This window comes from Neurospora tetraspora (assembly GCF_033439725.1).
Source record: "Neurospora tetraspora strain CBS 560.94 chromosome Unknown B0H65scaffold_4, whole genome shotgun sequence".
Taxonomy (NCBI): Eukaryota; Fungi; Ascomycota; class Sordariomycetes; order Sordariales; family Sordariaceae; genus Neurospora; species Neurospora tetraspora.
Window position 1 is genome coordinate 880,949 of NW_026944386.1, and position 12,652 is coordinate 893,600.

At 37.5% G+C, this 12,652-nt stretch overlaps 1 protein-coding gene across 1 annotated transcript; it reads left to right on the forward strand.

Annotated features, from left to right (window-relative positions):
* The first annotated feature begins 10,279 nt into the window (after positions 1-10,279).
* On the forward strand, positions 10,280-11,963 carry B0H65DRAFT_184776 (uncharacterized protein). Its single transcript, XM_062821556.1, has one exon. The coding sequence runs from the start codon at positions 10,601-10,603 to the stop codon at positions 11,741-11,743; it is 1,143 nt and encodes a 380-aa protein (XP_062681373.1). The 5' UTR covers positions 10,280-10,600; the 3' UTR covers positions 11,744-11,963.
* Positions 11,964-12,652: the final 689 nt, after the last annotated feature.

Sequence of the window (12,652 nt, forward strand, 5' to 3'; positions counted from 1 at the left end):
AATGGATTCTATAATTATTGTAGTTATAGTTCAACGTTAAATGATATCCTTAATTAAAAGTATATTTATTTCATTTACCCTAAGGACGATAATGATACCGAATTGGTAGTTATTAATTATTATTATAATAATAATACCGATACTGAATCTGTAGTTATTAATTATTCCTCCAATTTCTTAAACGAAGCTATTTTTATTAATTAAATTTTAATTTTTAATATAGTTAATAATTACCCTATTCTTTAGGGGTTAAACTCCTATAAGGTTAACGTTTTTTGCCCCTCCAACTATTATTATTAGGATTATAAGTTCCATAGTCTTAATTTTATTCCTTAAGAATTAAACGATCCCCTGGTCAATAGTAACGAAATAATGACCGATAATAAAATAGTTTTAATAATTTTACGTACGTATAGTAACGATATTATATATCGCTATATATAATCTTTTTTATATAATATATTATTAATTAATAATCCCGTCGCTATTTACCTACTTATTTTTCGCTAGTATATTAATTATATTGCTTAATTACTAGTTTTTATAATTATTGTCGATACTATTGCCGAAGCCTTTTGTACTTCTAAAAAACGCTACTATTAAGAAATCCTATATAAAGAGGCGGAAGACTGTATTAATAAACAATCCTAAAGGAACCTCTAAAACGAAATTATTTAATAAAGGTCGGAGGCTACGAAATAATTCAATAAATATAAAAATAAAGAGTAATTCTATATAAACTATAATAAGGAGATATTTAATATAATTAATAATAACGGAATTATAAAAGCCTAAGTAGTCTCTTTATAAATTTAAATATTTTACTTATAGAATTAAATTGTAAAATTATAAATTAATAATAATAGTTTTATAACTTTATTTAAAAATAATGGTATTAATGTTCCTATTAGCTTCGGCCTCAATAATAGTAATAGTAGCGGCGGAAATCCCGGAAGTCCCGGTAGTAGTAATTATAGTAGTAGTAGTAGTAAAAGTCTTGAAGGCCCTAATTGTAGTAATTATAACCCTTCTTTTAAACTCTTAATTCTGGGTCTGGCCGCAAATGTTGTAAATTATAATAATAATAGTCGTTGTTATATAGTACTAAATTTTAAAGTCTTCGATATATTGGGTAAAATTCCTAAGGATTATAATGATGTTTATTCGATTTAATGTACGAAAATTCGGTTATATTAGAGTATAAAGGAATAGGCTTTTCCTATAGAGCGTATTAAGTTCTTCTATATTTATACCCGCTTAGGTAAAGTACCTATAGTTAACGTTGAAAAAGGTATAACATTTATTATAAAGAGTAAGGATAATTCAATATAATCTTAAAAAATAAGCGAGGATTTAATTATTTATTTAAATATTCGTTATAATACTATAAATATAAAATTAGACGCCGAATGTATTCTATAGCAATTTTAGTAAAAATCCAACTCCTAAAACTTCGAAAATAAATTCATTTTTTATATTGACCGTTATAATATAAATAATTCGAAAAAAAAAACTTTTTATTTAAAAAGAAAGTTAATGATTAATTTAAGGAATTAATTAACTACTAAACTAATTTTCTAATCAATAATAATTTTTATGGCTAGGTTTTATTCTTACGTAGCTTTATTCGTAATTACGAGGAAGCTGCTTTTAAAAAAAAACTTTCTAACCCCTTCAGTAATTGCGGCGGTTCTAATTCCGGTAACGGTGGTTCTAACGGCGGAAATAATAGCGGCAGATTTATTAAGATTGTTTTATCGAGTAATAATATTATAGATTTAAACTAATTCGAGGTAGTTATACGTTGTATTATACCCTTTGATATTTAGAAATATCGTTAGGATAATAGCAAATATAAGAAATATAGTAAAAAGGGCTATAAATGGAAAATTTATTAGCGTTTTATAAATTTAGGTAATGGCAAGGGACCTATTGTTAGTATTAAAATTAATTGCTTTAAAAAGTCCGGTAATAATAATGATAAAAAGCTTGGTTAGAGCGGTTACGGTAACGGCGACGATAATATTAATACGGTTGACGGTAGCGGCGGCGAAGTTACCCCTAAAGCTAACAATAGTAATACTGGTACGGGAAATGTGGCGCCTCTGTTGTAAATCGCTAGTGGAGGCTATTGTTAAAGAACGAAAGGGAGAAGGAATTGGAGGGATATTTATTAAAATTAAAGTGTAAAGAATTGAATTAAGAGGAATCTTTATTAATTAGTTTAATCATAATTAGATTAAAAAAATCTATCCTTCTTTCTAATTACTTTTATTATAGTAGGTATAAAGTATATTATTTGGTATTAATTAATAGCGGTTGTATGGGTAAAGCGTTTATTAATGCGAATTTTATTAAATAAAATAATTTACTAATTTATAAATTAGAACGGCTATGGCCGTTGAAGTTAGCACATAGTAATATTAATACTTATATTACTAATTATATATAGTTAATAATCAAGATTAGCGTTTATAATAAAGAAATTAATATATTAATATTTATATTATTATTAAAAAACCCGGTTATTCCAAGATTCCCCTAATTGTAATAGTATAACCCTTTTACGAATCAGGAAATAGGAGAGTTCAAATTTAATAAGAAATGTTGGGGTAAATATCTTCTTAAAGATATACTTAATTTTTAAATACGGGTACTTAAAGTTTTATATAGGGATGTTGTAAAAGTTGTTAAAGAAGAGGGGACGGAGGGAGAGATAGAATCGGCGCTAATGGCGGCGCTACCTTTTTTAAATAATGGATTGGGCTTCGAAAGTATATTGGTAATGCTGGAGCCCGAGGCTAAATTATTTTTAGAATTAGAATTAGATTTGGTTTGCCTACTAATATCGGACTTATTATTAATATTAAGCCCGGAACGTTCCTGGGAACCTTTAGTACTATCCTAGATTAAATATATAATTTAATATAAAAGGGTTTAATTATAGGAAAGAATTGCAAAAAGGGTAAGTATAAATCCTAAATTACTATAGCTTACTAATTTACTAGAAGGGAATTGAGTAATAATATTATTTTATAACCTAACGCTTATACCCGAACCTAGGACTAAGCTAGTACTTTATAAATTAGTTAACAGATAATGTATATTTACTGTAGACCTAATTAGAAAGCCCTTAATATTATTATTTGTAAGGCCTATTGATGTTAGTAGTATCCCTATTAATATAAACGATATTATAAAGTTTAACGTTGTCAGCTTTAATTTCGTAATTTGTATAAAGTAATTAGAAACGATTATTATAAGTAAGGCTAAAATTGAGGAGGCTATTAGGTAAATAGAAGTGGAGGCGGAGGATAAGAGTAAGGAAGAGTCGAGAGATAGGAAATTGGAGGTTATAAATTAAATATATAAAGATATTTATATAAGTAATAGAGTTAAGTATAACGATAAGTTTATAAATTATTTTCTACGGATTTTAAAGGGAAATATGAGTGGAGTTATATTAAGGATTATAGAGGAGGACGTTAAAAAGTTCTATAAGAAGGCGAATAAACCTTTAATTATTAAAGAGTAAATTAAAGTAAAAATATTAATATATTATTATAAGTATTAGAGGGTAGCTAATTTTAGCGATGTTAAAGTTATACCCTAATATAAATTTTATAATTATAAAATCGAATTTATTCCGGGAGTCGAATTGCTTAATATCCAATTATAATTATTCTCCCTCTTAAAGTTGGAGGTTATTAAAAAATAGTTAGATAAGAATATTAAATAAAAATTTATTAGGTTATTATAATTATTAACGGTTTTCCTAATTTTATTAGTTAAAAAGCCCGGCGGTAGCGTCCGTATTTATATAAACTATAAGGGTATTAATAATATAATTCTAAAAATACGATACCCTTTTCCTTTAATTAAACAGATGTTAAATGCTATTTATAAGGCTAAAACTTTTACTAAATTCAATATTATCGCAATTTTTAATTGTATATGAATTTTTAAAGGCTATAAGTAGTTAATAGTGTTTATAATACGGTTCAGGATATATGAATTTTTACTTTATTCTTTTAATTTATAGGGTACGCCGGCGACTTTTTAAATTTTTATTAACGATATTTTCTATAATATTCTAAATAAATTTGCTACTACTTATTTTAACAATATTTTAATTTATTTAAATAACGAAGAAGATTATATTAAATATATATCGGATATTTTAGAGTGGTTCGAAAAGTTAGGGTTATGAATTCATATTGATAAGTATAAATTTTATATTATAAAAACGAAATATTTGGGCCTAATTATTATACTAAGCGGTATTAAAACAGATATAGATAAGGTTAAAGTGGTAATTGTATAGGGGGCCTTAGAATTAAAGAAAAGATTATAATTTTTCCTAAGCTTTATTAACTTCTATTGTCGATTTATTAAGAATTTTTCGAGTATAGTTAAACCCTTTTACGAACTTACTAAAAAGACGGCGGACTAGTATTAGAATATCGAGTATTAAAAGGCATTCGACGATTTTAAAACTGTTTTTACGATAGTATTAATCCTAAAAATCTATGATTAGAGTAAAAAAACGGTAATTGAGACGGATATATCGAACTAGGTATTAGGAAGAATATTTTTTTAATAGGGAAATAATAGAATTCTCTACCCGGTAATATACTCTTTAATAAAGTATATTGTAGCGGAATATAATTATAATATTTATAATAAAGAATTGTTAGCGATTGTAAAAGCGTTAGAGGAGTAGTTTCCTAAATTCGAAGGGGCATAAAAAGAGGTAAAAATTATTATAGATTATAAAAACCTTAGAACGTTTGCAACTACGAAATAGTTTACCCTTCGATATATTAGGTAGTTAAAATTTTTTAATCGATTTAATTTCCGGATTATATATTAATACGGGCCGGATAATGTAAAGCCTAACGCTTTAAGCTGGAAGCCGGAAGATAGGTCATAAAATTCTAATAATGAGTGCTTATTAATAAAGAAAAGATTATTAACTAATTTAGACCGTTTCGATTTAGCTTTTTCCGAAGAAAATAAGCTAGTAGATGTCTTTTATTTATATTTAGGAGTGATAGAGGAAGTTTATTATATAAGCTACGCTATGGATTTATCCGATTAAGAGTTAGATTTTTAGAATATTAATCTCTATGAATTTAATATTACGAAATCGATGGACGATTTTATTGACGATGATTACACTAAATTTGATTTAATGTAGAAGATAATTTCCTATTTATAAAAGGAAAGCTAGAAGAGTAAGACCCCGGAGGTTAAGAAGAAGTTCAAAATTGTATTTACAAAGTATTTAATTAAATAGGGCTGCGTATATTAAAAGAAGAATATAAAAGAAAAGGTATTTATTGATTCTAATGATAAAAATTTTTAATTGCAATTTATTTCTAAAATATATACGGTAAAACCAAGTAGTTACCCGGGCCGTAAAAAAACGTATAAAACCTTTAATAGATTCTATTATTAGCTAGGAATGTACTAATTAGTTAAGGAATTTTATAAAACTTATTTAATTTATATAAAAATAAAATTGATAAAATATTCGCTAGCGAGGTTTTTAAAATTGTTCTTAGTCCCGTTTAAATTTTGGATGGAGATTTTAATTGATTATATTACCCCTATAATACTATATATACGGAGGGGTAGGACTTATAGGTATATAGCGGTTATTATCGACCGTTTAACTAAAATAAAGTATTATATTCCGATAGAAACCTTAGAGATAAAGGAATTCGTTAAAAGGTTTATTGAAAAAATCTATAATATTTACAACCTATTAGATAGCATTATTTCGGATAGGGATTTATAATTTATTTTAATACTTTAAAAACTTTTATATAAATAGTTAGGTATTATAGTAAAATTTTCTTCGGCCTTCTATTCGTAAATTAACGGCTAAATAAAAAGAATTAATGCGGAGATAGAGTAATATCTTCGTCTTTATATTAATTCGGTATAAAATAATTAGGTAGATTAGTTACACTTAGCCGAATTTATTTATAACAATGTAATATTTGAAATAATAGGCGTTAATTTATTTTATACTAATTATAGTTTTTACCTTCGGATAAGCATTAAACCGGTTAAACTATACTTACTTAATTTATTTGAAATATAAAAGAAGGAGTTCTTTAAGGTTTTAGAAGTAGTTAATTGGTTCTAAATTATTTTAAATAGTATAATCGCTCTATCAAAGTAAGCGTAAGATTGGTACGAGGTAAATATAAATAATAATTGTAATAATACCCTAAAATATTATATTAGAGATAGGGTCCTACTAAATATTAAAAATCTGGCTACGGGGAAGTTGTAAGCGAAGTTAGTCCCTAAATAGGAGGGACCTTTCCCGATTATTGAATTAAATTCTTATTGCGTAAAGTTTAAATTCCCTAAGAATATAAAAGTTAATTTAATATTCTATATATTTATAGTTAAATTTTAGGAGACGGCCGGATTGCCGGGATAGTATAATATCAAAGAAGATATTTATACTAATAAAGGCCGAATAATAATTAAGACTGACGAATACGATAATGATAAATAGTAGGAATAGAAGTTCGAGAGTATTGTAGGATATAGTAAGGTAAGTAACGGTCACTAGTAACATTATATTAAGTAAAAAGATATTAATAAATTTAATTAGTAATTAATTAAGGATTTAGAAGGGTACTACGACGCTATTTAGAAATTTTATAATGTTAACTCTAATATACTACCGCTACCAGTCTGGGTTAAGAAATGACGAGGACGGGAACGGCCAAAGAAGAAATTAATAAAGCTGGAGGATACCCTAGAATAATTAGAAGCACCGCCGGTCTAATAAAGTATACGATTAAATAAAAAGTAAAATATAAATAAAAATTCAATATAAGAGGAATTTAGGATTTATAGTGCGAACCTTACCTAGAGTCCTTAGAAAACGAATCTCCTAAGCTTATTTTGAAGGATAGCCCGAGATTTATTTATATTTTAATTTCCTTTTCCCCTTATAGTCTCCCTAAATTGGTCTCCCTAATTCGGATAAGATTATATGATAGTTATAATACATTAGCGTAAATAAATAGAGCGTTTAGTAATTATGTTTATAAGTATAAGGTAAAAGAAGAAGAAAGAAGGATATAAATACAATTCGAATATATAACGTTTATATTTATACTAGTAGTAGCGCTTTAAGCGTCCTCATACGCCGCTATACTATAGGGCCCGTATAGTATCCCCTTCGGGGGCTGGCGATAATAAAAAGGGGAAGTAGTAATTATAAAGACGATTAGAGCGTTATTTAGAATTATTTAGTAAAATAATAAATATTTTGGTAGGAGGGTTACGTTTAGTAATATTTTAGCTAGTATTCTACTTCTAAATAGGTATTCTAACGCTAAGCAATTTCCCGTTTTGGTATGCGCGCTAAGGGATTTTATCGGATTTTAATTAGGTGTATCTACGGGGTGATTGGGAAGGCTTACTTTGAAGGAATTAAAGGGTAAAATTATATATTTAATAATTTTATAGATAGGGATTTCTTTTACGGAGGGTAGTATTATAGGGTTAAATTATATACCTTATATTAGTCGTGCTATGGCTATTATTAGCTAATGTACTGTAATGTAGTATAATAGAGCTATAGTATTGGGTAGCCTTAGTAGCGGTCATAGAGTAGATCCATCCAATTAGATGGATCTCACCTATGCCCTATATCTGCCCTGGCTGCGTACACCTTTCTTACTTCCCTTGTACAATAATAAAGATCATACCTCATACCTAACGGTGCCCTCGCCCCATGATAGTTCTTTCCCTTTTGCTAAGTTTTTTAACTTTGCGATTAGGCTAGAACTATAATATTACCTTATAATTTAGCAATGTTAATCTATACCCAAGCGTTTATTTATATTAACTACTTAAAAATATATTTGGTTAGGGCAACCGTTAATTAACGCTTCGTAAATGTTTGTTCCAAAACCAATTGTTAAATTACAGTTCGAAAATTTCAAACTATTTTCTGACTGTTCGCTAAACCCCCCCCCCCCCCCTTCGTAGTACGGTCTCTGCCCGTTGTCACCCACACTTCGGGCACAAATGGAACCCTGGAAATCTTTTTCTTCCATCACACATCGTCACACCCGGGCTCTTCTCATTCCAACACTTTGGCACAAATCGCCAACAAAAAATCGAGCGACCAAAATCGCCCATCAGCGGCGGATTGAAAGCGCCAACGACTGTATTTGACAGAAAGAGTAAACAAAACAAACCGTAACAGGAAGTCCGGATCTCGCGACAATCTCGTGCGACGCTTCACAAACGAGACAAGGGACGACGCCAGTGATGGGCGACGACGTATCTGAAATTTCATCAGGACACGTACAGTCAAACAATCAAAGAGACAAAAAGGTTTGATATTCTCCGGCCGGACAAGGGAAAGGGGTCTTTTTGCACTCCCTCGACTCTTTTTGGTCGCTCGCCCTGCTCGCCCTGCATCTCACATTGGACGCATCACTGCACGCATAATAAAGGTGCGCAATGCGTGAGTCACGGCGTATCCAACAGCCGCGCATCGTGGGCCAGAAATAGCCCAGAGACGTCTCACCAAAATCCCCCCTTTCCCCTGCTTGTCAGACGTCTGTTTGCGCGACCGGACGAATAGCTTCAAATCCACAAAGCCGCGCTTCCCTTTGTCGCTCGCCTCATCATGCACTTCCTGACTGGTGCTTCAAGAAGGCTGGATTGGGCAATGGGCTCATGGACTATCCCCAACAGAACCACGAGGGGCACATCGATGGCGACACAAACCATCAGCAAACGGACATCAGCTATCCATCCGCCCATACAGATTGCATCCAGATACGTATCACCCAGGCCCACTCCGCCTGCCCGCTGCGTCCGCCGCCCGATGCTTCCTGATGGCCAGTCTTATGCGAGTCCGCACTCAGCACACCTATATGCACCCCCTTCGCCAGTCTTCTGGTTCGCCAGATCACTGAAACGGCCAAACCAAGCCTCTGAAGCTAGGGAAATCCAGGACTTGCGCAGGACACGCAAACCCACAAGATGGACAAGCTCACGAGAAAGCAACGAGCATCAAATTTCCGCAAATGCAGCCAGGCAAACCAAGAACCCGATAGTCGCCAGCATGACATGCCCGACCGTCTCGTCTGTCATGGCAAACGACCAACCTTCTTCCAACTTTTGACCATTTTCCCAAAGGACGCCTTGGTGAAAGCCAAAAGCCGGACGTGTCACGGAGGCCCGGGTGTGGCTGTGCCGCTGTGGATTTTCTCACCTATATTACCTACCCTGATCACCGCTTTTGCTTCTCTAGTCTGGTCGGAGCCTTGCCGTGATGTTACGGCCCAGTTGCCCCTGGAGGTGAGTGAAGTGAGCTGAGAATCGCCTCCTGTTTGATGCCCAGTGTTTCCTATGCTCCTTTGCCCATAACCTTCACATGCAGTGTTTGCTGTGTTTCCCGACCCTGCCTCCCTGCCTCGCCATGCTTGGGTTCTAGCAAGGTCCGACATGGACCGCCGATCTATGGATCCCCATGAGATTACAGGGATGCAAGTAGCCAGTACCTACATGACCTTGTTTCCCTTTTCGTCACCAAGGTGAGCCTCGTGGTCGGTAGCCGGCGCGAGCTGCCTGGATTGTGACTCCACAGCTACAGCCCCGAGTTCTGGGTACAAGTTGATACCTGGCCAGAGTCCTGGCTTCTGCCCAGTCCTGGACCATCCTGTTCCGTACTTTGCCATCTCCTTGCCCCGGCTTCCACCTTTTGTTATCCAAGGTGTGGTCGTAGTGCGAATTCGTACCCCCTTCCGTTGTGTTTTCTGACTATTGGGCTTGCTTGGTGGATTGCGCAGTGGAAAAGGCAGCAGTTGGCCCATGGCTTGCGTTTGCCTCGAGGCACCGCCGCCGAGAGAAAACAAAATAAAAACGTCTGGTCTCCCGGGTGACGACGGTGAGACCCGCACATCTTTTCCACCCATTCCACCAGGCATCTCTTCTCTCATTCCTGTCCCAGGACTTCATACCATCGGCGCTTTATACCCTCGGCTTCCAGCTCCGCTTATTCGCCCAATTCCGGGATTCGGACTGGCTTCTCGGTGCCATTGAGGCCCAACCCAACCAAACAGACCAGGGCAGCATCAGCATTCCTAATCTAGCCGGTATAGCCTTGTCATCCGCCGTCCCGCCCCTGGACGTCACTGAGCAGAGGTACACTCTTCTACGCGCAAAGTACCGAGTCTACTTGCATCTCTGCACCCCCTGCCACACCAGTCCTAGGTAGTCAGACCGGCCGCCAGTCTATCCAATTTCGGCGCGGGCCTCCCATCCCCCCTGCCTCAGTCTCTTTTTACCCGCAACCCTTTCCTCTCCCACTCTCTCTTTATAATATAACCAGTCGGGCACCTCTGCAGCACCGTCCCCCCTCGTGCCGTCAAATCAGCACAAAACACATTTTTGCACTCTGCTGCTTCTGGTCAAAACACCCTTCAGCCTTCCATCATCAACTTACCATTACATACGCTTCCACCTACGGTTACAGCTAGCTACAGCTACAGCTACAGCTACCTACCTACCCGCACTCAAGGCTACTACGACGCCCGCAGCAGCCATGTCCCACAAGAAGGTTGGATTCCGGGACGACTCCCCTTCGGGTGCATCCCACTACTCCGATCACCAAAGGAGCGATTCCGGAGTCGGTTCTCTGAGTGGTAGCGACTGCGGTGCTCCCAACAGTGATCGTACCTACACACCCCGTGATTATGACGATCGTCGGGACGCTCGCGAGATCTTGCGCCTCAAGAATGAGTTGACGCAGGCAGACGACAAGATCAAAGATCTCCAGGCCAAAATCCAACAACTTGAACGACTTCAAGCATCTCACATCAAGCTCAAGGTCGATCACAAGGAGGTCATTCAGAGTGAGGCTACACTGCAAGCACAACTGGACGCGAAACAGAACGAAAACGAGGTCCTATCCGATCAGCTCACCGAGCTGAAGTCCAAGAATACCGAGCTAGTGCAAAAGAATAAGGATCTTACCAGCGAGAACACCAAGCTCAAAGAGGAAAACGAGAAGCTGCGGGAGCTCGAAGACGCCAAGAAGCTCAAGGACCTAAAGGACCCCAAAGAGTCGAGCGAATCCGTCGATTCCGAAAAGATGAAGAGACCCCGGCGCAAGAGTATGTCTATGCCCCCGCCATCCGACTCATCGGATGACAGGAGACCTCGCCGAAGCTCGAGCCGACGCGCTCCACATAGAGAACACGAGAAGTTGGACATGGAGAATGAGTGGGAGCGACAGCTAGAGAGGGAGCGACAACTGGCACTGGCACACGAACGACCGGTCATTGACGAGGAGAAGGAGCGTCTCCGCAGCCGCTTCCGCACCCGGGGCGACGACAACGATGCCAAGAGCAGCAGCCAATCTCTCCCATCTCTCCCGCCGGCTACCATCAGAGGCCAGTCACGGCGTGATAGCTACATTGAGTCTTCTGGTCGCGGTGCACCCAGACCACAGGTTCCAGGCCCTCAGCTTGTCTCCGGGAGAGATGCCTACGATGGCTACTCCTATAATGCGCCCTCCTATCCAGCACCACAGTACGCGCCACGCTCTGCCGCTCCTCCGGCACATCATCCAGCGGTCTATGTTCCAGCGCCTGTTGGCTACGTTGACAACCGGTATGCCGCCGATGATGACTACCGTTACCACCAGCAGGCGATCGCTAGCGCAAAGATGCCGCGGAGACAATAAGTTTCTCGATCAATCGCCACGACCATCAGCAAAAGCCATGCTCATTGTAACAACACCCGTCTTTGGATACTTTTTTTCTACCTCCTCTTTTTGGTTGCTTCGCTGCAGCTGAGACCCTTTTTTCTGCGTTTTTACCATTGCATGCCAAACATTACATCACATCCTTTTTGAATCCCCTCCCCCGATTGGCAGTCTTCGGATCTGCATCTGCACCCGGCGACAGATTGGGCTGTCGTCTCCTGCAAGGCACCTCGTTTTCGTTGGACTTTCGAAATTGGCTGGTCAGCAAGGCTCACGCGTGGGCAGCAAGCAAACAAGCGGACCTTCCAGGGGTCTGCTACCAGCACCGCTGCACCGCCCTCTCTCGGTGCCTGATTGACAGGACAGCAAGCAGTCTGCCGCGCGCCAGCGGTAGCACCCATTCAGGCACTGCCGCCATTCAGGCACTGCCGCCATTCAGGCCCAGTTCTAACGGCATCCTCCCCTCCAAACAAACCACGAGAACACGCTGGTGACGCTGGCCCCACGATCGCGCCCTGCACACCCCGGCAAGAATTCTCTTCTCGTTCCTGGCGCTTCGCTTCCATTCTCTTTTCGGACGGACGCCAGAAACAGAAGAGAAAATTTCTTTTTTTCCCGAACCCCCTGTCAGCCGTCCAACCCATCCAACCCCGCCATCCCCAATCGGTCGATTTGCGTCCTTGGTTCCCGTTCGGGAATCGGAGGGGCAGACCATTCGGCCTAGGCTAGCCAAGGGGTAAGGTCGGCAATCGGCCCATCGGGTTTGGGTGCGGGGAAGGAGGGAAGGAAGGAAGGAACGAACGAGGGAGAAGGAAGCAAGGAACGTCAGGTTCCGACCGAGGCCAAGCGAGGTCAAGGCCAAGACGGGAATTTGAAACGACTTTTTCC

What these genes read in the sequence shown, in the direction of transcription:
- B0H65DRAFT_184776 (XM_062821556.1), top strand. Translation starts at nt 10,601, where the DNA reads ATGTCCCACAAGAAGGTTGGATTCCGGGACGACTCCCCTTCGGGTGCA.